Genomic DNA, 26,073 nt, shown 5'->3' with positions numbered 1-26,073 from the left:
GATCTTCGACACATTCTGCATATCCAACTTAGCCCAACTTAGCCCTGGGACTCTGTAGACTATTTCTCATCCAAGTTATTCCCGAGGTTACCTGGTAAGTAACGGTCTTGCGGCTGAGTAATCGCTGTTCCTGGATTTGCGGGGAAAGCGAATTGCGATCAAAACCACCTCACTTGATCGCAATAGGCGGAATGACAGAGACATTTTCATCCGTGCCGATCGTCGACTTCGCTCGGCTAAACTATCCTTCAACGAAAGATGAGGAGCTGTCAAATTTGCGTCAAGCCATCTTCGTTGTTGGATTCCTATATTTGACCAACACAGGATTAGAGGTGCGAGCGATCAATGTGAGTGACCGAAATATGCTAATAATTGAGATAGAGCCTAATTAAACGTACCCATGAAAATCTACCCAAACTATTTGCCCTATCGGCCGAGGCCAAGGAGAAATGCAACATGATTAACTCGCCATCGTTTCTTGGCTATACTCGCCTCGGTGCCGAGACCACTGCAAAACAAACAGACCTCCGCGAGGTGAGACTATTTCTTTTCGGAATCTGGTGCAGTTCTCGGGCACTGATTTTCCGATTCTAGCAATTTGACTTCGGTACCCCTGGCGTGAGACCCTGGACAGAGCAGGACCTTTTTTGGCAACGGCTTGAAGGGCCTAATCAGGTAGGTCGCCCCCTTTGAACGTATGCCCTGACGACTCACTCCCAATAGTACCCAGATTACCCAGGCGTGCAAGATCTGGTCGAAGAATATATCGCGAAGACTGATAGCCTGGCACAGGCATTCGTGCGCCTCGTCGCAGAATGCTTGTCCCTGCCCCGTGAGACATTTGATGGCTTCAAGGGTAATATGAGCCGGCTAAAGTTTGTCAAATATCCACCCGCAGTGCAGAACTCCCAGGGTGTTGGCCCTCACAAGGACTCGGCGGGTCTTTTCACCTTTCTGTCCCAGGACAACACAGGAGGACTCCAGGCACTCAACAAGAACGGAGAATGGATTGACGTGCCTCCCATTGAGGGAAGTCTTGTCGTAAATATCCAACAGGGATTCGAAGCGATCACTGGAGGGATTTGCGCAGCCACGACACACCGGGTTATCGTATGCTCACAATACCATTGATCACTGGAGGACCTTTCTAACATCTTGCTATTCTTAGGCGCCCACTTCTCAGACGCGTTATAGCATCCCGTTCTTCCAGGGTGTGAGACTAGACTTGACGCTAGATCAGCTGAAGGAATCCGCTGCTCACATCGTGCAACGCATTCCGGCCTCTGACGACAAGAAGAAGCGGGCAGTTGATGTGCCGAGTGAATTCCTTTCTCCTTTGTATTCCTGTGTGAGTAATTGTGTTTAAAGATTATATGCATGGGACTAATGGATCATAGTTCGGCGAGGCTCACTTAAGAAATCGCATCCTGAGCCACCCGGACGTGGGCCAGCGGTGGTATTCAGAGCTGTATGAAAAGTATTCTCAGCAGGTCCTAAAATAGTCTAGGAAATAAATGTTGACAATCCCGCCACCGTAAAACATTGAATCGGGATTCCAACGTTAACCCTGACTTGGGGGAGTTGCCATATCCTCGCTTACGGCTTTCTCTGCGTACAAAGTTCGTGTTGTATCGGAGTCCAGGCTGCTTTCAGTCAATGGAATTTAGCATTCTTATATTCTTCCTGATTCTATTCCAAATCCAACAATTGAGGGCTATCTATAGGGTGGAAGTGAAATATATAATCAGGCTTCTATTCAAACTTTACCACAGTATCACCTTTGCCAGAATCATGTCTAGACAAAGGCTATAATATCGTGTGAATCAAAATCCCGGTATACATTTCTGCGCAAATTTGAAGCAAAATACAAAATAAGCCAATTTTTCAAAGCAATGTGCGAATTCTTACCGACTTCAGTTTTATCCTCGCTTTGTGTAACCGCGGGGTAAATCTTCGTGCCCAATTCTTCCACTTTCAAGTTCCAACCATGCCCGCGTCGAATGCTACAGCACTCGACGCTCTCCGGAGCCGTCTAAAGGCTGCGACTATCTATACACCTGAATCAGAGGGTTACAAAGACGTTTTAGTCCGCTGGTCGGATACTGGAATGAAATATGCGGTACGGAAGGAACATAAAACATAACAAACAAGATGACCGACTGATAAGTTGCAGGGCATTGTAATCCAACCCATTGACACGCTTGATATCTCGATCGCGCTGTCCTGGGCACAACAGTACAATGTTGATCTTGCTGTGAAAGGTGGAGGCCATTCAACGGCCGGCACAAGTTCGAGCGATGGTGGCCTGGTCATTGATCTGTCGCGCATGAACCAAGTGACGGTGGATACTGAACGGAAGACCATCACCTCCCAGGGCGGAGCAACCTGGAAGGAAGTCGACGAAGCCGGTGCAGTCCACGGTTTGGCGGCCGTAGGAGGCACCGTAAATCACACCGGCATTGGAGGACTCACTTTGGGAGGTGGCTATGGCTGGCTGAGCGGACAGTATGGTCTTACTATTGACAATCTCTTGTCAGCCACAGTCGTTTTAGCCGATGGTCGTATTGTTACTGCATCCGCGACCGAGAACGTCGACTTGTTTTGGGGGTTGCGAGGCGCAGGCTACAACTTTGGCGTCGTGGCAGACTTCACCTACCAGGCCTATGACCAGAAGGATCTAGTGTACTCCGGCCTTCTTGGATTCACTTCGGGTAAGCTCGAGGGAGTTATGGATGCACTGAACCATTCTCTGGCAAAACCTGACTCTCGTTTTGGTGCGATCTGTATCTTTGCCTTGGCACCAGATGGATCTGGGCCGATGATCATTGTGATTGGCTTCTACAATGGCCCACTCGAAGAAGGCCAAAAGAGATTCGCTAGCCTTACAGCTCTTGGGCCAGTTCTGAACACTCTTGACATGGTCCCATACTCCGTGGTGAATACCCTACAGAACCCCCAAGCGACCTACGGTGATCGAAAGTCTTTCAAGGGAATTTTCTACGAGCCGCCATTGGATCCTCAATTTGTGAGAGTGATATTCAATGATTTCATTGCCAAGATCCAGAGTGAACCAGATCTCAAGACGTCTGCCATCATTCTCGAGTTTGTCGACATGCGCAAGATTTGCGAAGTGCCGCTGACTGGAACCGCGCTGGCAAGCCGAAATCCTACTCAGAATGGGATCATCTATTTAAGATGGACCGACTCATCCAAAGATCTAGAGCACCGCACTTGGGCACGAGAAGTTCAGTCCAAGTGGAAAGCGAAATTGGATGCCAGAACCAAAGACCAGGGTGTGGATTCGGGCGTGCCTCAGTACATCAACTATGCAGAACGTGAGTCTGATTGACAGAACTTGTCCCTCAATATACACTAACATCGTACCCAGCTGGTGACTCGGTGGTAAGCAATATCTACGGCGAAAATCTTCAGAGACTGCAAGAGGTGAAAGCGAAGTACGACCCAAAGAACGTTTTCCACAAAATGCAACCGATTCCAATGGGCGCAGACTTGAAAAAGTAAAAAAAAAGCGGCTATTGGCTGGCCTAATCATTTCTGAGACATTTTCCGAACAATCTCTGTATTATCTTTGGTATCTTTACCATCCTCTACGAGAGGACGCAAAGAAATGGGACTGCATAAGAATGGCATAGATTGTAGGAATATACAGTTCTATATACAGCGAGGAGTGTCAAGAGAAACAACTTGAAACCTAGATAGTACATAAAACTCAGAGCCGTGGAAGAATGTGGTACTTGACAGCCTTTACAGTAGTCCAACCCTCGAGAGCCTCCTCGCCCATGTCTCGACCAAATCCACTTTCCTTCACACCCCCAAATGGAACATTGGGACTGAGCATCGCCCACGCGTTGACAGTCACTTGACCTGAATCGAGTTCCTTAGTCACACGATGGGCGCGGTTAATATTGTTGGTAAAGATGGCAGCACTGAGGCCATGATGGGAATCATTGGCTTTGAAGATAACTTCTTCCTCCGTGGTAAACTTGGCGATACTCTAATTTGTGCCTTGATTAGTATTCAAAGTGGCAGAGTCTTGCATGGAAGCTTGCTTACCGCAACTGGACCAAAGATCTCCTCTCGCATGATTGTCGCATTATCACCAACGTCCACAAAAGCAGTGTTTTCAACGAAATATCCCCTGTCACCTATCTGCTCACCACCAAACAGAAGCTTGGCTCCAGATTGCTTTCCTTGACGAATATAGTCAAGAATTTTCTCATGCTGCGCACGGCTAACCACTGGCCCCTTTGTAGTGGAAGCATCTAATGGATTACCGGCGACTGTCGGAGCATCAGCGGCGGCCTTTTTGTAAGCCTCGACAAATCGATCATAAATGGAGGCCTGAACGTAGATACGGGATCCAGCCGCACATATTTGACCATTATTGGCTGTGATTCCAATACGAGTCCAGAGGAGTGCATTTTCAATATCGCAGTCGTCAAAGACAATAGACGGCCCTTTGCCACCGAGTTCCAGGCTGACCTTCTTTAGGTTAGTTCGCGATGCTGCTTGCAAGATCTTTCGCCCTGCAAGCGCACTACCAGTGAAGGCAATCTTGCGTACATCCATATGTTCCGACAGAGCCTGGCCGGCGCTGGCACCCTCGCCGGTAACGATGTTCACAACCCCAGGAGGAATGCCGGCCTCTTTCACCAGCTCTGCAAGTCTCAGGGCATATAGTGGCGATAACTCGGAAGGCTTGATGATCAAGACGTTACCAGTAACCAGAGCAGGAGCTAGCTTCCAAATGGTGATCATCCTAAGAACATGTTAGACGTGAATGAGTCGCTTGGACTGGTAAGCTTACAGCGGAGCATTCCAAGGCACAATCGCGCCACAGACACCCAAAGGCTCGCGATGGGTATAGGCAATGCCGCCTTCCATGTCAAGGGTCTTACCATCGATCTTTCCCGCCCAGCCCGCGTAGTATCGTAGGCAGCCGACCGCCTGAGGGATGTTCATTCCGATTGAATCGGTATACAGAACGCCTGCATCAACGGCTTCCAGGGATGCCAGATCTTCCGCATCGCGCTCGACCAGCTCTGCAAGTTTGAGCAATAGCTGGGCTTTGACAGGTCCGGGCACTGTTCTCCATGTTTTGAAGGCTAACTTGGCGGATTCCACAGCCTTGTTGATATCCTCCGGGCCCGCGGCGGAGATTATTCCAAGTTGGTTGCCGGTTGATGGATTTTCCACAACTAGCGTTTGACCGGCAGAGGAGGGAACAAATTCATTGTGGATAAAGAGTCCCGTCGGAACTGAGAGGGTTAGCAACTGTTACATCTAGGGCCAAGATAGACTTACTTGTAATTTGACGGCCCTGGACGCCCGTGACAGTCAACCTAGAAGACATTTTTATTGTCAACGGATACTAGATTCGCAACTTCTGTCATAGCGCAGACTTTCAGATGACTTTTGTATCTGATCTCCTCGGAACGTTCCGTCCCGCGGAACCCGGCCCGAGGTATGTGGAGACCAATCCCCAAAAGAGGGGATAATGGGTTGTTTGGAGTGATATTCTGATTCAGATCCTCGAGATTGAGGATAGAAATTACAATTACTGAAGGCCCCCTCTAGGGTATTCCTTTTGTGTGTAATCTGTGAGTGTGTTTTATCTTCTAATTGAGCGTAAACTAGAGAGGGCGGAAAGTCAGAAACGTGACATTCTCGCGTATGTAATCATCGAAACGAAGCATCGTAGCATCATTTATATCATTTCCCAATCCGACCGGACTCATCCTGTGTATCGCCTTTTTTTTGAGGATGGCAACTGAATAGTAACCGCAATGGACGGAGATAAACGACGTAAGACTGGCCTATATTCGATTAATCCGTTGAATATTACCATACTGACATTCCTGACCCCTGAGTGAAGTCTTACTTTGATAACCCAAGACTGGACGGAGGAACTCACAATTATGTCGTCTACTTAGCTTTCCAAAAGGCCCATGCTAAGACGAGCAAGCCCTTGATACCGGCAGATAACCAAAGAATAGGAGAAATGGCTCCAGTGACCTTGGTGACCCATCCGCCGACGATGGCGCCCACAAGCGTCAGCACAAACGCAATGATTCGCCGGTCGCGTTTCACATTCCTCACAAGAAACAGTTGAGGGTCCGACATCAGATCGCAGAGAAGACTGGTAATCACCACGGTCGGCATCTCATTGAATCCCAATGCACGGCTCGCTACGATTTGACCGGCAGACTGGAGACTAAGAAGAACAATGGGGATTTCCTGATCCCATGGGGGTATTGTCTCCGATCCTTTGCCGGCTAGCGTGCTAGAAACGGCACCTCCTTGAACAAGTCCAGCTGTAAGCAGGATTATACTAGCCTGTAACAGGAAAGACAGCATCAGCGACCCTCGCCGCCGAGCACCTAGGATGCGATGTAGACGTGCGAAAATGAAGGATCCAAGGATGAAACAGCCGATGGACGTGAGTGAGCGTGCCCAGCCATATGGACGGAGGTTTTGGTGCGATGCACCCAGCCCGACGAAGATCGTATTCCCTACATACCGCTATGATTAGTCGACCCTGGCTTGGATTGGTGACGTTGTAATCTTACCTGTTTGCATAGACACAAAAGTGTTGTAGGCTATACATGTTAGATATTCCGCAGTTCAATAAACGGCCCTGGTCTTGTTCCTACCTCTATATATCGTGCTATCCACAAGTCCCGAAGTCAAACAACAAGCGAAAAGTAAGAGGTCAGCATGCTGTGGCTCGAGCTCAGCCTTCAGAGATGTTGAAAGTCCACCGAATGCACCTTTGTCATGGTTCATCTTGGATGTTATTGACTATAATGAGAGAGAAATGGAGGGAAGGATGAAAGACAAGGAGATACAGGAAACCATCGGAATAAAATATAATTGACATAAAAACTTTCTCTTTTCCGCGGGGATTGAAGGACGGGTGAATAAATTATGAGATCTACCAACATTTCCTTCCCCTCCTCTCCCCTGGTCAATCGCATCATCATCTCACTTAATTGATGCACCCTAAGACGGAGCCAAGGGGCAGTGAAAAACCCCGAAGTTCCGTTGAAATCTGAGGAATCTGCAGGACTCCAAGCGAGATAAGGACAGCCACAATCACATGTCGTGCATGACGGCCTGAAATTCCTGTTAGACGACCCGCAAACCAAGCCGACTTCATACTAATTTAGTCTCCGATGCATGCCTAGGATGCCAAGGAGGACCCGGTGTGATGAGCGTTAGTTGCTTGGCGGCAACGTTCTTCTCCGAAACTCCATCCGCGGGCAGGACTTGTGTAACATGAGTTCTCATGGAGGGGTTGATGTACGACCCGCTATCCATTATCCCCAATTCTTGTGGCAGCCAAGCGTCTCAGGGTTTTCAGACACAGCTTTCCGATAGGACCATACCAGAAATATTGAGGCCAAGACGGACGGATCAATGGTGCATATTGCTGCAGGGCAAGCCCATCAATCAACCCTCCAGCTCAGCCTTGAGAACATCGATATCCAATTCTGCCATAACCCCAAGTACGACACCCAGACTCTCCATAAATCCATTGACAGAAACGCGCAGCATCCGGTTGGTCGTCGCGATGTATGTTATTTTCAACACGGTTTTACACTCGTCAGGGTCCTGTTTTTGCTTCTTCTCTTGCGGCTCGGATGGTGCTTCGACCACCGGAGCTCCGACGGTGAAAGTCCGTCGCACAAAAGGGGATAGTTCGGCGTCAACTTCCAAAGCGCGCAGAGCGCATGATGCGAGACGATTGCTTGGAAGGGGAAGGGATATTGTGCTGAGTCAAGAGGTGAGTATTGCTTGGTCTTGTTTTTGGAAGCTATTTCGGGGTGGCGGGGGGGGGGCTTACAGTGAGTAAGGGAAGTCGGGATTGGTGGGTTGTATGAGAGCCATGATAGGCGTAATTCAGTTGGTAAAAGCGAAAGAGGATAGTCCTTCTGAATTCCAAATTGCGTCTTCCAAGCAGCAGGGATGGATCAGTTATTGGATTGGTGAGGATGATAGGGTGGAAATTGGCGATGCACTCGGAGTCCTAGAGGAGGGGGGTGGAAATTTACATGGCTGACTCAGCCACGCCGAAAGCCGAAAGGAGAAGTCTTAACTTACCTACCTTGGCATTTGGTGTACACACTGCACAACAGTACGCGTGGATTCGCTACACAGCACTACAATAGCACCTTTTGGCATGTTTTTGGGTGATGATCTCCTAGTCTGAAGAGCTTGGCGAACGACGGTCTTTGTGGAACGGTGCATTTGGCCAAGAAATCATTTGGCCAAGAGACGGAGACCCGATATCGCGGCGCAGATCTCTCCTGTGAGAAGGATGCAAAATGCACTGCATCACTTTGCAATATGCAGTCACCTTGCCAAGGTACTCGGATTGATTAAATTGCTGTGAGAAGCAAGCCATCTGAGTCAAGATTGTGGGTCGAATTTCCCGTCGCCAGCCTATCCCAGTCAACCTCAAAAGCCCGAAGTAGACATGCATTATCTAGATCTCGGCTCTCTATACGGAGATATATGTATGCAACGCTATTGTGGCTCTTTGATTGATGGGAAATCTGAACACCTGCTCCGCGACTAGTGCTCTTAATCTTGCGCAATATGTCTTCTTCGTGGACTCACTCAGCTGAGGTCATCCAGGATCAGTACGACGCGAAGGAAGATAAGCCATCAGGACGTCTTGGCAGATGGTGGAATGTTACATCCCCAAGGAACCAAGACTTTTGCCTTTGGTGAGATGTTTTTGTCCTCTACGAGCAGGCAGACGCTTCTCTTCTGGGATTGGTGTCTGCATGTAGCGAAATTTCTTGCAGGGTATAGAACTCGAAAATATAAAGAGCAGCGTTGTCCTTCGACTGTAGTACAAGAATCCAACGGTCCAGACAAAAACACATCTCATTTGCCAAAGTTCAAACATGACTATCACAATCACCGTCGAGAAGGATGGATACTACGAGGTCAATGGGACCCGACAGGAGCCTACTGTCTCTCTCTATGTGATTCCCGCAGCTTCCAAGTTGCGCCGCATGCTGAAAGACACCAAAGACCTCATCGTGTGTCCTGGTGTGTATGATGGCCTCTCGGCTCGCATTGCTATGCAGGTCGGCTTCAAGGGACTGTACATGGTAAGAACTCTGATGTGTAACACTACATCCCTGTATGATGTATGCTGACCAAATTACATAGACTGGTGCTGGAACTACTGCATCGCGCCTGGGCATGGCTGATCTCGGCCTGGCTCAGCTCCACGACATGAAGACCAACGCTGAAATGATTGCAAACTTGGATCCATTTGGACCTCCATTGATTGCAGACATGGATACTGGCTATGGAGGTTAGTGACTCAGAAACACTAGACCTTTATCATTTAGTTGAAAAGCATTCTAACTTTCTTCCAGGTCCTTTGATGGTGTCAAAATCTGTGCAGCAATACATCCAGGCAGGCGTGGCTGGCTTCCACATCGAAGATCAGATCCAAAACAAACGTTGCGGTCATCTCAATGGCAAAAAAGTCGTTAGCCTGGATGAATACATAATGCGAATTCGTGCAGCCAAGCTGACCAAGGATCGTTTGCACTCGGATATTGTTCTGATTGCACGAACCGACGCACTCCAACAACATGGCTACGATGAGTGCATTCGTCGACTGAAGGCTGCCAGGGATATTGGAGCGGATGTCGGACTACTTGAGGGTTTTACTTCAAAAGAGCAAGCCCGGCAAGCAGTTCAGGATCTGGCACCTTGGCCTCTTCTTCTCAACATGGTGGAGAATGGAGCTAGTCCTCTCATTACCACAAAGGAGGCTGAGGAAATGGGCTTCAGAATTATGATCTTTTCATTCGCCACGATCACCCCAGCTTACATGGGAATCAAGGCCACTTTGGAGCGCCTTAAGGCAGACGGAGTGGTCGGTGTACCCGAAGGATTAGGACCACGAACGATCTTCGAGGTCTGTGGGTTGATGGATTCCATGAAGGTTGACACAGAATCCGGAAATGACGGTTTTGCTGAAGGGGTCTAGTAACTATTTAGTAACTAGTACGGATATATGCATGTTTTTGCATCGGACAAGCAACGGAGTTTCTATAGCTAGATATTCAAATTGGAAGCAATGGTCGTAATATATAATTCCCCGCATAAGCCAAGATCATTCTAAATCTCAATCAAGTCTGGGTTGCCTTCATAGGATTCCATGTCATCGACCATTTCAACTGAAGGGGTCACTGGTGGAATCTTTTTCACAATCTCCTTTGCAATTGTCGACCATTCGCCTTTTTCAACGATTTTATATAATCCAGGCCAAAGGCTGGCCTGAACGAATCCATCCGAGGTATCCTCCTCTGTGAGGGTTCGCATCTTCTTACCCCGGAACCGCAATCCGTATTGGTAACTACCCCAGAAAACGTATTTGTCTTCCTGGCAATCTAATTTATGTTTGAACTTGATGCAGCGCGCGATTATGCCTTGTAGCTGTTGCATTCGCTTTAGTCTGTCGGTGACGGCGTAGCGACCGAAGCAAGCCTCTGCCTTCTCGATGATCCAATTACACTGTTCTTGTAAACTAGAGGTTTCCAATGATAGGATTGCAGAGCTCATCGCACATCGCCAATGCCGGGAAATGTGGCTAGAAACTGTTGTTGTTAGGAAGCGGCGACAGTAGTGATCCTCCGGGGCTCACATTGTTTATTTATTTCGGAATCGACCTTGCGGAGATAATTACTCCAACTTTGCTCAGCTCCAACCATAAATTGGTTCCAAAAGAACCGGTAAATCAGCCCGGCAATTTCCGACTGAATAATATCCAATGTCGAGATGTCAAGACTATCTGATCTTGGCGTGGGATCGTTCCCTTGTTGTGCTGGCTTTGCCGCAAAATGGGTAAACCTCCAGTGTGCAAGATCGTGATAGAGTAGACACATCTCTTGTTTGACTTCTTCGTCAGAGAAAGTCTCAGTCCCAGCTTGTAGGCTTGCTATATTGGTCATGAGGATTCGGTTCTCCTTTCTGGCTACATTTGAGTCCCGGATGGCATTGTCGAGCAGCTCGCCTCGTTGACGAGCCTGCTCCTCTGCAAGCAGCCGATCTCGTTCAAACTTCTCTGCTTTCTTTTCTGCGATTTTGATTCGCTGTTTTGTTCGTTAGATAAAAATAAGGTAGAGGGGGCCTTGACCACAAACCTGTTGGAGCCGTTCAACCTCATCACGCATGGACTTATTATCTAGGTAAGCTAATACATTTAGTAGATACCATTTAAGTTGTGAAGGGGAAAACGAACCAATAGCAACCTGTCCCCATTTGGAGGATAAATCTGGGGACGTTTGAGTACGCCTGTTCGCCTGCTCAGGCTCGGGTTCGTCGAAAGGGGGCCACATTTCATACCGATAGTCAAGTGATGGGAAGTATGAAACCATGAATGGAATAGTTTCAATTTTATTCATGACACATTATCCAAATCGATGACACCACAATTAGCCGATGTTGTAGACATATGCCTCACGCCGACGCTCTTTACGGCTAAGCGTAGGAGTCAATGATCTCAAAGTTGCGAAATCTAATTTTCGATTGAAGAAACATCACCTTGTCTGTTAAAAAAAATTCCTTCTCGTACTCTATTTTCCGAAACTTGATAAGAAAGACAAGACGTACAAATTCAACATGGCGATCGCAGAGGAGCGACCAAAACTCATAGTGGGTGTTGACTTCGGAACAACATTCAGCGGGTCAGTAAACTTTCTGTTCTGGTAGTAATTAATGAAGCGCTGACATCATTTTTATAGCGTTGCCTGGGCATTGGAAGACTGCCCTGATGATATTGAGCTCATTCAGACATGGCCAGGTGGTGGCAATAGTGAGTCTACAGGACAAAAGAGAAGTTCATGAAACTGACTGTTTATTAGTCACAAGCCAGAAAGTCCCAACGTTGTGTTCCTACGACGACAGCCGAATGCAATGGGGTTATCAGACTAACCGGTCAATTCATCCGGGCAAGGAGCAGCGACTCATCCAAGGAGTCAAGCTCTTGCTGGATGAAAGTCAGAAATTCCGCTACGCACCTGCTGCTGACTCTCATGAAAAAAACACCAACGGAGGTTGCTGGTGACTACCTGGGAAAATTAGTCGGCCACGCTCATGATGTCTTGACGCGTCGCTTTGGTACTGCGCTGCAAACTATGGACTTGGAATACATCCTTACTGTCCCCGCTGTTTGGTCTGATAAAGCTAAAGATCTTACTATGCAGGCAGCTCACCAGGCTGGCATATCTGCTGCGAATTTGAGACTCTTGTCTGAACCGGAGGCGGCTGCAGTCTGTGCAATTCGGACAATTCAACCGAATACAATCGCAGTATGGATCTCATCATTATGAATTGGAGTTTAATAATCTGATAAGATTCTAGGAAGATGACTGCTTGATTGTCTGTGATGCTGGGGGTGGAACGGTCGTGAGTCTTTCTCGTATGGAACTGGTTTGATAAATTTTAGTGACACTCATCTTAGGACATAATCACCTATCGCGTCAAACAAAGCGACCCGTTGACATTCGAGGAAGCCACAAAGGGAACTGGTATTTATGGGAAACGTACACTCTTGGTTATATCTAACAAATTCTAGGTGCTGTTTGTGGCTCAGTGATGTTAGACGAGAGATTTGACGCACTTATCAAAAGCATCATCGAGAAGCAGTTGCATAAACCGCTCCCCCAGTCTACTGTCAGGGCGGCACGAAAGTATTGGCAAGACTACATTAAGCCTGGGTATACAGGTCCTCTCGACGACGATGAGATGTGTGACGTAGGATATTGGATCCCAGTTCCTGGAGTATCGGGTATCTCAAATATCGAGCTCAGTGAGGGGCACTTATATCTAGACAGGTATATTGGATATATATATTTACTTCATCAACCCATTCGTGGGCCACACTAATTCGGATACAGAGATCAAGTGAAAGGCATCTTCGATCCTATTATCAAGCAGATTGAGAATCTCGTCGCCGAGCAAAGAACGAGCGTCAAGGCAGCAGGTCTTTCGACCAAGGTGAGACCCTAAAGCGCTATCAAAAGAAGCTCAATTAATTCCAATTAGGCTATTATTCTGGTCGGGGGCCTTGGAGCCTCGGGGTATCTCTTCAAGCGTCTACAGGCTGCTTTCAACGGCATTCAAATCATGCAGCCCCCAAATGCGTGAGTTCTCAATCTTTCAAAAAGCCAATTCAAACCGATACTGATATAAAAACAGGTGGTCTGCTGTTGCTCGGTACGTATCTGAAACATTCATAACGCTTGTTTTGTATCTGACAGCTCAGGGGCGCGGTCATCCGTGGTCAAGAAGGGAATCAAGTAGAGAGCCGCATTGCCCGATGCAGCTATGGAATTTCAATGAACACCAAGTTTAACCCCGAAATACACCGCGCAGATGAGAATCTCATGTGGTGTCCATATGAAGAAGTATGGCAAGTGCATAAGCGCATGAGATGGTATATCCTCAAAGTGAGTAACCTGCCACTTCTACTGGGTATTTTTGAAGAGATTTTGAGTGCTGACTTGAGGGACTTTGAGGGAAAACCCGTGGCTGAGAGTGAGCCGATAAGAATGCGCTTCTACCGTGTGGTCGGCCTTGGGCAATCTTTGGTATTTCAGGACTCATTGCAGTTTTGCCAGACGAACACAGCCCCCGAAACGATGGATTCCAGTATGTCCCGTGTCCCTATATTGGCAATATATGAAAGCGGCCTTTTACTAAATTGAACAGGTGTCGCGAACCTGTGTGGGGTGGAGGCAGATCTGAGCAGAATCCCGAGGGAGCTTTTTACAAAGAAAACGAACTCCAAAGGTGAAGAATTTTACCACATCGACTATGATTTGGTTCTAACGCCAACTTCCGCATCGTTGTTGTTCGACCTGCAATTCAACGGTGTCTCCTACGGGAGCGTGAGATCTCGCTACTGAATTCCACAACGGTGGGCCAGGAAAGGTATGTTTAAGATAGCTGATTTGAAAGGGACTTTTTGCCTATGATAAGACGTGGCTATGGTTTTCGCAGGCTCAATACTTGATCGCTTGAGATTGGCCCGATGACATAATTGAGAGGACAGAAATAACTAGTTAGCTAGCAATCCAAACTTGATATGCGCCTCCCTTGTGATGAATTGTAGAAGAAAATGTGTATTGAAGAGGATTCAAGTAAGTCCAACAATGCAGGCTGCGGCAGACGAGATTCGATGTCAACCTTCCCTGCTACCCTGAAAAACAGCGAAGTGTTGCAAGCCCGGGCCTTCCAAAACATCCAAGGGGGCCACAAAAGCCATCTGACTCCATGAGAAACATTTATTCTTTCCGCCATAGATGAAGACTTCAAAGCGGCCGACAAAGGCACCATCCACCCACACACGACTTCCATATATCTCATTTGTGGAGATAGTGACTTGTGATTTGCGAGGGATTATGACAACCTCGTGGGTTGACGTGGTCTTATTAACCCAAATGCGTCCAGGCTGGTCTTCGTCAAAACCGTCAGCCTCAGCAACAGAGCGAAGTGGGTATGGCCATCCATCAGAAACAAAAGCCAATTCACCGTCCGATGATAGCGTAAGTGTCGCATCGGAGGACTGCAAAGAAAAAGGACCCGTGACGTTTAGTTGAAGGGTATAATCCATGCCCTTACTTCCATAGCCCAGGTTATGCTTATCCTGGCTGGTAGTTGGCCTTGTCCATGAAAGCAAAGTTCCTGATCCGTGGGGCCTTTCTCCCGGAAGGCGGCGGTCGAGATTTTGCCCCACAGCATGAGAGGACAATTGTGCGATGGATTTGGCCAAGGTTGGTTCATGCAAGGAAGGCCCACGCGCACCACACCACACTCGCGAAGCCACGACTGGGATGCCATCACGAATGGCATAGTAGGCCTCAAGCTGAGTAGTGGCATCCGGGCCACTGTCATTCCAGGCAGCCAAGAGAGCACCTAGTACAGCTTCGGTATCGGGTTGTTCAGTTTTGTTCACCGGATTGAAGAGCCCGGGGGTCCACTGCCATCCGTGCTGGTCGGCGAAGTTCAGAACACGGGCGTTGTTGAAAAACTGAGGATAAGGGGCTGGGGTGATAGGCACATGGTTGCTTTTCAGCGACATATACGCCCACCAATCCTCGGAGTTGATGATCTGGTAGCCGTTTTGGGCTAGGTCAACTGGATCTGATTGTCCATACTGCCAGTGTTGAATTGTCACATTCTTGTCAATGGGAATGTTTGATGGCTCATATGTCCCCCAAATACGAACACTTTTGCCAGAAATTGCTTGTACAAAGCGGGACATCTCGTTCACGAACCTGACATAGTCATCCGCAAATTCAGAGTCGTACTCATCGGCACCGATATGCACCTCCTTTGTGTGGAACCAAGGAAGGAATTCGGTCCAGATGGACTTCATCAAAGGAACAGTGTCCGGATGCGAGAGATTGAGCAGGTCCCTCGACTCTAACGCGAGCTCAGGTCTCCATTTCGTAACTGTGAGACAGTGCCCGGGGCTTTCGATCTCCGGTATCACTGTAACACCTCGCTGAGCACAGTGATGCTGGAAATCATCAAACTCAGCCCGGGATAGCGTTTCATTGGCACGCTGGACAAGAGGGCGGAGGGCCTCACTTTCGGGGTGCAAGGAAAACTGCGAGTAGACCTCGTTCCAGGTCACGTTTCGACCGCGGCTCAGCGGATAGTTGTCGGTCGCATGGTAGTGAAACTCGGATAATTTGAAGAACGAGGCGTAGGTGCACAAATCTTTCAAAAACTCGAGTGAATACCATTTGCGACCAGCATCTAGCAAAAATCCACGAGTCGCATAGGCGGGGGCATCTTCCACGCGACCAGGTTGTAGGGATGAGCGTGTCAAAACGAGTTGCTGGAGGAGCGTTCGCGTTCCCCACCACATACCTCGGGCCCCGGAGCCTCGAATAAATACACTGCCATCTTGTATTTCTAGCTCATATCCCTCCTCGGTCTGGCGTCCACTTTCGTAGGTAAACCGGTCGGGATGGTCTGTGCGCCCGAGAAATATTCCCGACGCATGTTTGGGAAATTGCTTGACCGTACGAAGCTCCCAGGAACTGTTCGTTAGCTCCCGTAAATCATTGCGAAACGTGTTGGCAAAGTCGGATGCCGATGGTGGAAGCAACGTTAATCCATTCTGATCCTTCCAGCTAGCGAAGTCGGCACTTAGGTAGATTGTTCGGTCGGTGGTTGCTAACGAAAAGCCTTTGTTATGACCAGAGCCAGTGTTATCAAAGTGCACCGGGGGTAGGATCTGCAGCGCAGACGCGACTGCGGCAAGTGAGAGGACAATCCACTTCATGTCTGGACATCGTGATATTGGTTACGATGTGAGCCCTTTTATGCAAAGCAAGGGATTGTGTCAGCGTTACATTCCTGATTGTATAGGGGCGTGGGGGTAGATGTTGTGGGGAGGTGGGGAGTTTTTATATTGGCAGAGTGGTTATTGTGGATATTCAACTTATTTTTCATCTTGGGATACAGATAAGAAGGTTGCATTAACAAACTGAATTAATTGACTATTCTTTCTTTCCTGTCATGGTAACTTGGAGCATGAAATCACGCCTCATCGAAGCCATGTTGAGGCCGAGCTCTCATCTATTGATTCTCAATGGCATATGATCCCTGTTTCTTGCTTTTTATTAGTATGGATAGATCTCTTTTGGCCACTTAGACTCGCTGTTTCCAAGTTAGAGAATTACAAGAATGGCCTCGTCATGTCATTTTGGTAGTCTTCTTAAAATATACTAATCTTCTCGGTACACGGGACGGGAAAGGGCTTAATTTGTGAAAACCTTTCCTAGGTATGTATAACCTTAGATATGTGGTCAATATCTCTTTCTGTCCTCTTCTATTCCAGCCGTTGGGTTCTACTGCTAAATAGTCCCACAATAGTCTGCTGACAGCCTTTCAGATGTTTAATCGCATTCAACCCTCCTCGATTTCTAATGGCAGTTTCCATGGTCGCATTATATGAGAGCAACCACACACAGGCCCATCTCATATTCCATAACTCCTTCAGGAGAAATCATATCAAATTTGCACTCGTTACACCTCACTCCGTATTTCCTCTTCTTTCATTCTTCCATCAAGAACTCGCGTTTTTTACGTGGCTCACGACAATCTCATTACCACAACGAAACCGAATACACATAAAACCGCATCAGGCCGACAGAAATACGTCAAGTGAATCTTAGAGTTCAACGGTGCTTTTGAATATGAGTGTGGTTGTTTTCGTTAATAGTTACCTTTAGTAGTTGGGCAAATATCCAAAGTCAGTGTCTACGTTGAATTTCTTCCAGGGACCCTCGGTTTATATGGGTATTACTATGGTAGCAAAGATACTAGAGCTCCTCGGAGGGGACTACGGGGACTCTCGATTAGGGCATATTGGGGGATATGTCGCCCTTAAGGTCGCTGATTAGCAGTCGTAGGACGGGTTTCTCACGAATAACCACATCGATAGCCCTAGCAGTCACTAACTTACGGTCATTTATCGGCCACTATGATTGTTCTAGCGTGGAGTTTGGACCAACATATCCGCGGAATGTTTGACCTCAGTTGACTAGGCAACGGGCCAAGCGTTGCTCCGGATGGATGAAACAAAATACGCCCTGATATCGTTTCTTTTAAGCCACGTTGGATACCTACTGTTGGTATAGAAATTGTTTACCTTAGTCCATCCCGCCATTTTTAACTCTGATGCTGTTGTTAGAACATTTGAGATGTGCAAGCATAAACGGATTGGGCTTCATTCATCCAGCGGAGAAATCACTAGAGACTTCTCTTTCTGTCTGGAAACCAAGATATGGTTTGCAAGCCGAGCCTCCGAACCCCACCGCCAACCACTGAGAGGATATAGAACCTTCCCCGTATGCGGTTACTAACCAGCTTGGGTCGGCGATGGAAGAATTTCAAGAGCAGGATGCTTAAGTTATATCAACTCCGTCACCCCGGCATCAACATTAAAGAAACGGAATTGCCAGGTATGGTTTCTTTCCGTGATGTTTGCCGAATTATCAATGAACTCCCACTAATAGACTACTTTTCACTCATCTTCAGGCTCATGTCATTTTGGTCAAGCCTCAGCCCGTAATTTATGTCGACCAGAAATGACGCACTTCCGTACGTTCCTTACATCTGGTAGTATATTAGTAGTCAGCAGCCACTTATCGCGATTATATAAACACACACCAAGATAGATCTCGGAGGAGAACCCACTCATTTTACCCTTTGGTCCAGTATCCTACTGCTCGTACCATACAAAACAGCCTCTCTTTTGTTCAACAATTTATTTATGCAGCGATACCCAAAGCCTAGGTCTAGACACTGCGCAGGGCCAACACGAGAAAGAATTGTATGTAATGCAAGCATTTCCCCGATGATTCCTCCGACAACGTACTTTGGGAATCATTAATCAACTGACACAATTCCTTGGCGAGTGTTACCTTTACGGACGGACTATTGTTGCAGCAAGGGCGGAAAGTAGGTGTATCCAAGGCATCAGGAATAATCGACAAGGATCGACATTCACTCCACGCCGAGGACCATATGTAGAGGACCTTCTCAGAGTGGCGCAGCCTTAGCGGTACATATTTTGCGCTATCCCTTCAATGAACGGGGCCTGGGGTACCCCGGCTAATTGTTTAAAATTATTAGAGTTAAGATCTCCCCCTCAAGATAAAAAAGTTGGCACACAGCCGTGACAACATCCAACTGGCGGAAAGGCATCGGAATCCCCACTTAACCTTTCACCCTTGCCGTCGGGCCTTATTTTTCAAAGACGGCGAATACCAAGACCGTGAGCTGAACTACGCACCAAGTTATACCTCCTGTGTGTTACAATATGTTGCATCTACTCAAACCTAGATAGTATCTTCCTATGCGGTGAAACCTTCGACTAGATCATGACGACCTAATTGATCATCAAAAGAGCCTAATATCCACTTATCAGCAGTTGAAGTATACTGTTCAACTGCATCCTTGATCTACGATGATCAGGTGGTGATGTCATACTCACAGCAAGGACAATAGTTAAACGTGGTTTCAAGCCAAAACACCGCCCAGTTGGCGGGCTGGCCAATTGGAGGTAAACGAATGACATCCACTTGGCATTATCACGTATTGTTAGCGGCCCTATGGAAAGATTGATTTTTTCTTTTTTTGTCTGAAGATAACAACAGCAAGGGGAGGAGGATGTCTCACACCTTGGCATATAATTTTTTCGGATGCAAATATTCAATTATCTTGCCATTGAGCCCGAACAGCAGTTTTCTTCTTCTCAACTTCTGACGGCCATAAAACCCCCCAATGTGATCGCTATTGCACTTCTCCTTTTTGAGTTGGGCGTATATTCCTGCAGCCCACATATCCATTACAAGGAGAATATGCCAAGATTGGACCCGTCAGCACCAGGCAGTGCCTGAACTGCGGTTTAGTCAACGTACAACATACGGGGTACGGTACGGAGGATCAACCTTGTGAGCGCCAAGACCCAGTATTCGAGGCTGTGTTATAGGAACTTAGTCGTTGGCGTGCACAGATAAGACTAGTGGTGAACCATTGATGCCGCCGGAGATCGTTCTTGGCGACTAGTCCTACTGCAGCGCTTTTGGGGCCCCGGACGGACTAGTGCCAGTGGATACGTCGATCCCTTGGCAAACGAAGTGTACCCTTTGACGTTTTCAGGGGCCAGAACAGACAATACGTACTCTCTAAGACGCCATCTCAACCAGGTGGTTGCATATCAAGCCGAGAATCACAGGGCAGGTGAGTTTAAATAACCCGATGACCGGTCGCAATGGTTCCAAATTTAAATTCGGTCGATTGCCGCGCGCTGATTCTGCACATGTAGCCAGTCAATGCCATAACGCATAACCATGCTGCCAAGAAAAAATGTGAGGAAATGCTGCGGATTGCTCCTTGGAATCGAGAAATCCTAGGAATCAGGTCTTGACGGATTCCGCCAGGCCACGGTAGATCCTGAATCCGCACCGTCTAATGTCGTATTATAGTTTGATTTATAATGGGATCTGGGGTTGAATTACGCATACAGCGGAGATAATTATAGTGCCAAGATAACGCCCAGATTCTGCTAACATGGATCTGTGAGATCATCTCATTTTGAGATGACCATTTCTATTGTGGCTACTCACTTTATAAGACTACGCATGCGATATGATTTGGTTATACAGTAATCGATGTTATAGTGATCGCATACACACAGTGTATGTCGAATGAAGAGAGAACTAGATCCAGATTAAGTAGTTCGGTTCTCAATGTATCCCTCAGCGGTGTACTCCGTAACACATAAACGAGACGCGTAGGGATGGGGCAAGTATCAGTGTTTCATCTCAATTTTCTTATCTCTCTTGGCGAGGATTCAGCTTATTCTTTTCATGGAGAGGATCGGAATGGATCCGAAAGATGGATCAGTATTAAAGAAAGCTAAATCCGTTGTGCCATTGTGGCAATCGATTTCTTTCCATATTGGCACAGCTACCTTCCAATCTTGATTCTGTTCATAATAAACTTATCCGGCTTGAATAATATATGCATAATAATAATTTGAACATGCATCACCAGCCGCCTTCCTCGTCGGGATATATCGAGCCACTCACAACACCAGCCCACCGCGCCCCTGACCGCCGTTCCATCTACCAGACAGAATTAACAGCTGCAAATTCTCGTTCGGAGAACCCCAATGAAGAATTCAAGTATACACCGGGTATTTGGTCTTCTGGGGGGAGCACGGCAGTGTCTGTCTCTGGCAACCAGACACCAGAAGACAACACGGTTTGCTCAACTATTTCCCGCCACTTCCGAGCAGACATAGACACTACGCATACAGATATTCCTCTTATAGTATGTGGATTTGTTGGTGGCTTGGTAGATGGCCTATCATTTAATGCATGGGGCAGCTTCTCAAGTATGCAAACAGGTATGTGAATTCTATAGTCACCGTGTTCCCGTGCAAAGCCCGTAAAGCTAATGACAAAAAACACAGGAAATACCATCTTCTTGGCCTTGGGAGTCTCTGGTCAGCCCACAACCCCAGCATATCTGTGGGCGAAGTCCCTAATTGCCCTGACCGTCTTCCTTGCAAGCAACATCATGTTCGTTCACATGCATCGGCTCTTGAGGCCACGTCGCCGCTCGACTATGATAATCTCATTTGGTATTCAGACTATTGCGCTTTTGGCCACAGCAATCCTTATCCAGCTGGAGATCATCACCCCGAAGCCCGAGGACCCCCGGGCTCCGATCGAATGGATGCAAGTCCTGGCAATCTCACTTCTAGCTTTCCAAGCAGGAGGCCAGATCTGTGCTTCTCGGATCCTGGCCCTAGATGAAATTCCAACTGTTGTTGTGACAGCTCTGCTATGCGATCTTCTTGTCGATCCAAAGCTGACTGCAAAATTCAATCCGAAGCGCAACCGTCGAGTCGGGGCCTTTCTCGCATTGTTTTTGGGCGCCATGACCGCGGGTGGACTTTCTAAGACCACGAGTATGGCGTCTAGTATATGGCTGGCCATGGGTTTGAAGTTGACAGTTACCTTGGGGTGGATTGTTTGGCGAGGGGAGGGGAGGAGAAAGAGTGATTTTGAGGTGTGACTTGGCCTTGTTTCTTTTTACGTCGCCTATTTAAAAGGCATGTACACGAGCCCACGAAAGTTTCAAGTAACGCTTTGTTTGCTTTGTTGAAATACCCAGTTATTTTCCGTCGCCTATCACGTCAATTCGTTCGTCTTCTGTAGCTTTCCCACGTTTCAATTTTAGTATCTGATCGAACCACTGAGCACATGCGTAGTATTATATCGCTCTTGCTTCCCATCAACCTCGTTATCGCAGACTTTACTATTGCGAACCTTACCGTCCACAGCACCTGCTTGCAAGATCTCGCACAAACAGCTCGCCAGACCATCGGAGTCAAGTCCCCGTCATTCGTCCTTATCACTCCAGCAAGCCAAGTATAGCAGTAGCATCTTACAACCTCGCACTCGAATAATTACCTAAAAGCTCGCCCATCAGCTAGTCTCTCAGTATCTGCCGCCCAGTCTAGCATGTCGTCCACTTCAAGGTCGCCAACCAGCATCATATTCGGAAGAGGTTTTTAAATGTCGACTCCGACAGGGCAAGAAATACAGAACCTAGAAGTTTTAGTATTATAACTTGTTTTAAATTTCTAATAACCTAGCATATGTAATAAAGTTATATATTTAATCCTATATTCGAGTTTTAGAATAGACTTCAGGGAGCCCTCTAATAATATTGCAATTCAAAATTTCAACCTATAAGAATATCGACTCTGAAGGCGTCCATAAAACTTACCCTTAGACTTTTATAAAATCATTTGCATGAATATTAGCTATCCTTGACATGAAAGACCCTAGTATAATATAGTCGAACGATGAGCATTTCAGACAATTCTTGTTTTATATTTAACATGATATTGTGTACCATATCTCGTACATAATCAGACATAGCGGAGAAATATATCGTTGTTTCCACAAGTTCCTGTGGTATGATAAGGATGTATAATCGAAATCTAGTCTATGATTTTATAAAATGACTATTCTACCGGTACCTGACAGTACCTTTTTTTATTTGCTCTCATCTGAGAGAACGAAGTGGAGAACTCCGGGCTGTCCACTGGCGCGACCCTTGCTCTCGGAGACATAGATGCACTTGCGGAAGGTAACCATCAAGGAATATAAGAAGCTCTCATCCTTCTGCTCGTGGTAGTTTTCGCCGAGCATTGGCTGGATGGCCTTGGTGGCTTTCTCTGCATTGTAGAATGGAATGCGGCTGAAAAGGTGGTGGACCACATGGTAATCAATGATTTCATGGAAGAAGTGACGGCCAATGAAGCCGGTTGTGCGGTCAATGGTAGCCAGTGCTCCCTTGGTGTAAGTCCAGGCTTCGGCAGTGTAGTGAGCAACCTCGGGGTGGGTATGTTGAAGGTATGTGATGGCAACTGTTGATTGGGTTAGTTCTCATTCTAGGATCTCAGGTAAGATGGGAATGAAAGACGTACTCAGCCAGTGGTGAACCCAGAGATATGGCACAACGTAGAGGAAGAAGACATTCCACGCTCCGATGATAGTTCCAGTGTACCACACGATAGAGCCCATGATCAGCAAGCCGATGTCGGAGTAGGCAATGAGCTTCCACTGAGCGGCCGTGAAGATTGCGCTCGATGGGTTGTAATGGCTCTCAAACTTCACCTTCTCGCTTCCATCCGGGCCACTCTTGGTACCGGCAGTCACATTCAGGATGAGATACATCTGCCATCCCAACAATTGGTGTCCGATAAGTTGGACAAATGAGACAATGGGTGTCTCCTCGGCAAGGTGCTTCAACTGCTCAACGCTGACATTTCTCTTCGACGCCAAATCATCCTCGGTCCAGGGGACAAAGACGGTGTCCTTTTCCATGTGACCAGTGTAGCGGTGGTGACGAGCATGTGTGATCTTCCATGAGAAGTATGGAACCATCAGGAAGGAGTGTGTAGCCCAGCCAATGAAATCATTGATCCCTTGGTGCTTTGAGAAGGCGCCGTGGCCACATTCGTGAGCAAGAATCCATAGTCCTGTGCCAACACAGCCTTGGAAGAACCCATACACGGCCCAGGCAACAATTCGCATAGGCAGAGAAGGGAGAAGGTGGATATGGAGGGCAGCGTATATCAGAGCTGCACAATAGATAGAATCTCGAGCGAGGTAGAGGAGGGAGGTTGTGAGGGACGATTCAAAACATTCCTTCGGGATTGCATCTTTGAGGGATTGCAAGCTGGGAATATCCGTCTGCTGTAGGACCGGAAGATTAGCACATGTGCACTGTTTATTGGAATGATTTGGCGTTATACCGTACCTGTTCTGCCTGTTTGACAGGCTGCCTTTGTGTCACAGCCATTTTGAAGCAGAAAATTGAAGATGACAGATACAAGAAAATATGTAGAGGACTGAGAGTAGTTTTATTTCATCTGTCTTTTATTTTATTTTTTCCCTGCCCCCTTCGCCCCCATAAAGTATCCCCTAGGCTCGAAAAAATTGAGCTCTAGATTGTCGGAACTCAAAAAAACATTGACCAATCCCCTTTTTCGAATTCTTTTCCAGAACACTGTCAAATTCGGTGCACTGACAGGGGATCAGCCTTCTGATTGGGCCATCGTCTAACGGATGGACGCGCTTGTTCCACGGATTCTCATTGCACTAGCCTCTTTCTTTCTTTTCAACGTTTCTGGGGCCCAACGGAATTTCAGTCCGCTGGAACTTTTGTGGCCGATACAATTAATCACCAAACCGAGGGCATTTGTCGAATCCAATATCGGATACTATCCCATGCGAGAACCCTACAGCAAAATCTAAACCATTCGGGCCCTAGCTAGATATTTCGGCGTTTGCCCTCCAAGGCTATCCACCGCGCGGGAAGTCTCGTACACCCCTTTTTCGACCTCGGTAGAATCTAGGGATCCACTAATAAGCAAAGGTTGGGAAAAAATAAAGAGAAAAACTTAATAATGGGCTTGGCAGTTCTCGCGTTGTCCTACTGGCTCTGTCAGGGGCAGGAGAAACAGCACTGCCCTCGATCGCAAAAAGCGTAAGCACTCTTTGATCATCCTAATGAGTTGTCTGAAAATTGATTAAGAAAGCTCGGGATTTTTCACCAAATGACAGGGCATGATCAGCACTTCGGCTATTGGAGGAAATGTATTGGACTCTATTTTAAGCTTATTTTTGTATAACGTTATACAAACCCGTACCTAACTAGGCATCGCTTACAATGTACACGGACTCTCTGATTGATGATAGATGCGACTGCAATTTGCTCAATGATCATGATTAACAATGAGCTCTCAATTTTGCGAACATCTGCCCCATCGTGACGCTACCAAGAATACGTGTCATTTCACTCGGGTCGCTCTGGTCCGATACTTTCAGCTGTAGAGCATTTTAATTGTCCATATCGTGTATAAGCCCTGAGCCTAGGCAAGCCTCCAGAGTTCTTTATCGCCCTTTTTCAATACTCCATACCCCGTACTTACCTCATTTAAAGTTAAGTTTTGAAGACCTCGGTAGGGAGGAGATCGGAGTAAGAACGCACGTGATGGCATTAGCACACCGCCCTCATTTCTTCGGACAACCCCCGGTTGAATATAAGAACAGCGTCCCACAATAAACCGAATTCCATGTGCATGACCCATGGGATTGCAAAACTACCTGGGCTGCCTACCTTCCTCTTTACTCTATCTATCGCCTGTGTACGGAGTACAACTGTCTTAACAGCCAACATGTCAAGGGAATAATAATAATCAGACGACCAGGAATATCACATACATGCACGTGACCTAATTATAGGGGAAAAAGCCAACGCTTGCCTTTCTCTTTTTCCCCTGCAAATATATTGGCCAGATTATGGTCTCTTATTCAATTTACCTGTAGCAACATCTACAAGCTGGGGTTGGATAATGGAAGCTCTGTCGAACACCTCGCTATCCTCACCCCAACAAGTATCCTTCAACGTCATACCGAGCGGTTTATTCCGTATATGCAAATCTAGATTTCCGTCAAATGCCTTTCCGGCATCGCTTCCCAGCTAGGAATGGAGCGACAAGGAGATGCGTGATATGATCCGGACGCGTGATATTGAATTTTTGTTGGCAAAGGCGGGATCATGGTGATTTTGGTGGGGTTGCACGGACCATCCACATTCGAGCCCGACAATTACTCCACACAAAAGACGATTTCACCGTACCCGAAGAGGACTATGTGTTGGTCGTGGGCGACAATAAAACGCATCTCGCTGATGCCAAATGGATGGGCTATGCATACCTCCTTGATGCCATAACATCTTCGATACCGCTACGAGAGCCTGGATATCCTTCGCTGTCATCATGGTTCGAAATGATTGAACTGCGCTCGGGTGTCTCTCCAAAACTTTGGGGGAAGGAATTGCGCAAGAAGCATCGAAGGTGTCGATTAAAGAGGGGTTAAAAGCTTCATCGCCGAGAGAGAGAAC

At 47.2% G+C, this 26,073-nt stretch overlaps 11 protein-coding genes across 11 annotated transcripts; 5 read left to right on the top strand and 6 right to left on the bottom strand.

Moving 5' to 3' along the window:
- Window positions 1-191: 191 nt before the first annotated feature.
- On the top strand, window positions 192-1,502 carry N7518_008132 (isopenicillin N synthase family dioxygenase; the record flags this gene model as incomplete). The annotated part of the gene is made up of 6 exons (XM_057189059.1): window positions 192-332; window positions 382-534; window positions 595-675; window positions 724-1,110; window positions 1,169-1,348; window positions 1,398-1,502. The coding sequence occupies 6 exons, from the start codon at window positions 192-194 to the stop codon at window positions 1,500-1,502; spliced, it is 1,047 nt and encodes a 348-aa protein (XP_057040762.1).
- Window positions 1,503-1,987: 485 nt separating this feature from the next.
- N7518_008131 (FAD-binding oxidoreductase) lies at window positions 1,988-3,522 on the top strand (the record flags this gene model as incomplete). The annotated part of the gene is made up of 3 exons (XM_057189058.1): window positions 1,988-2,119; window positions 2,174-3,335; window positions 3,389-3,522. 3 exons carry the CDS (start codon window positions 1,988-1,990, stop codon window positions 3,520-3,522), a joined length of 1,428 nt encoding a protein of 475 aa, XP_057040761.1.
- Window positions 3,523-3,730: 208 nt separating this feature from the next.
- N7518_008130 (putative aldehyde dehydrogenase) lies at window positions 3,731-5,374 on the bottom strand (the record flags this gene model as incomplete). Its single annotated transcript, XM_057189057.1, has 4 exons — window positions 3,731-4,015; window positions 4,075-4,780; window positions 4,829-5,279; window positions 5,326-5,374. 4 exons carry the CDS (start codon window positions 5,372-5,374, stop codon window positions 3,731-3,733), a joined length of 1,491 nt encoding a protein of 496 aa, XP_057040760.1.
- Window positions 5,375-5,946: 572 nt separating this feature from the next.
- On the bottom strand, window positions 5,947-6,807 carry N7518_008129 (YoaK family protein; the record flags this gene model as incomplete). The annotated part of the gene is made up of 3 exons (XM_057189056.1): window positions 5,947-6,533; window positions 6,591-6,620; window positions 6,675-6,807. The coding sequence occupies 3 exons, from the start codon at window positions 6,805-6,807 to the stop codon at window positions 5,947-5,949; spliced, it is 750 nt and encodes a 249-aa protein (XP_057040759.1).
- A 666-nt stretch (window positions 6,808-7,473) lies between these two features.
- Window positions 7,474-7,911, bottom strand: N7518_008128 (CTAG/PCC1 family protein; the record flags this gene model as incomplete). The annotated part of the gene is made up of 2 exons (XM_057189055.1): window positions 7,474-7,795; window positions 7,868-7,911. 2 exons carry the CDS (start codon window positions 7,909-7,911, stop codon window positions 7,474-7,476), a joined length of 366 nt encoding a protein of 121 aa, XP_057040758.1.
- Window positions 7,912-8,936: 1,025 nt separating this feature from the next.
- On the top strand, window positions 8,937-10,042 carry N7518_008127 (isocitrate lyase/PEP mutase family protein; the record flags this gene model as incomplete). The annotated part of the gene is made up of 3 exons (XM_057189054.1): window positions 8,937-9,146; window positions 9,208-9,355; window positions 9,420-10,042. 3 exons carry the CDS (start codon window positions 8,937-8,939, stop codon window positions 10,040-10,042), a joined length of 981 nt encoding a protein of 326 aa, XP_057040757.1.
- A 131-nt stretch (window positions 10,043-10,173) lies between these two features.
- N7518_008126 (uncharacterized protein) lies at window positions 10,174-11,393 on the bottom strand (the record flags this gene model as incomplete). Its single annotated transcript, XM_057189053.1, has 4 exons — window positions 10,174-10,652; window positions 10,700-11,147; window positions 11,199-11,248; window positions 11,297-11,393. The coding sequence occupies 4 exons, from the start codon at window positions 11,391-11,393 to the stop codon at window positions 10,174-10,176; spliced, it is 1,074 nt and encodes a 357-aa protein (XP_057040756.1).
- Window positions 11,394-11,676: 283 nt separating this feature from the next.
- N7518_008125 (Hsp70 family protein) lies at window positions 11,677-13,964 on the top strand (the record flags this gene model as incomplete). Its single annotated transcript, XM_057189052.1, has 12 exons — window positions 11,677-11,741; window positions 11,799-11,869; window positions 11,919-12,053; window positions 12,139-12,365; window positions 12,418-12,462; window positions 12,518-12,584; window positions 12,632-12,890; window positions 12,954-13,053; window positions 13,102-13,199; window positions 13,255-13,272; window positions 13,322-13,707; window positions 13,768-13,964. The coding sequence occupies 12 exons, from the start codon at window positions 11,677-11,679 to the stop codon at window positions 13,962-13,964; spliced, it is 1,668 nt and encodes a 555-aa protein (XP_057040755.1).
- A 275-nt stretch (window positions 13,965-14,239) lies between these two features.
- On the bottom strand, window positions 14,240-16,354 carry N7518_008124 (beta-N-acetylhexosaminidase; the record flags this gene model as incomplete). The annotated part of the gene is made up of 1 exon (XM_057189051.1): window positions 14,240-16,354. The coding sequence occupies one exon, from the start codon at window positions 16,352-16,354 to the stop codon at window positions 14,240-14,242; it is 2,115 nt and encodes a 704-aa protein (XP_057040754.1).
- Window positions 16,355-20,625: 4,271 nt separating this feature from the next.
- N7518_008123 (YoaK family protein) lies at window positions 20,626-21,666 on the top strand (the record flags this gene model as incomplete). Its single annotated transcript, XM_057189050.1, has 2 exons — window positions 20,626-20,992; window positions 21,059-21,666. 2 exons carry the CDS (start codon window positions 20,626-20,628, stop codon window positions 21,664-21,666), a joined length of 975 nt encoding a protein of 324 aa, XP_057040753.1.
- A 989-nt stretch (window positions 21,667-22,655) lies between these two features.
- On the bottom strand, window positions 22,656-23,967 carry N7518_008122 (oleate delta-12 desaturase; the record flags this gene model as incomplete). The annotated part of the gene is made up of 3 exons (XM_057189049.1): window positions 22,656-23,029; window positions 23,090-23,861; window positions 23,926-23,967. 3 exons carry the CDS (start codon window positions 23,965-23,967, stop codon window positions 22,656-22,658), a joined length of 1,188 nt encoding a protein of 395 aa, XP_057040752.1.
- Between the last annotated feature and the right edge of the window lie 2,106 nt (window positions 23,968-26,073).

The sequence above is a fragment of the Penicillium psychrosexuale genome, assembly GCF_028828465.1.
Source record: "Penicillium psychrosexuale strain IBT 29551 chromosome Unknown utg000004l, whole genome shotgun sequence".
Lineage (NCBI taxonomy): Eukaryota > Fungi > Ascomycota > Eurotiomycetes > Eurotiales > Aspergillaceae > Penicillium > Penicillium psychrosexuale.
Note: the sequence above shows the minus strand (reverse complement) of the source record. Positions and strands in the feature narration are given on the sequence as shown.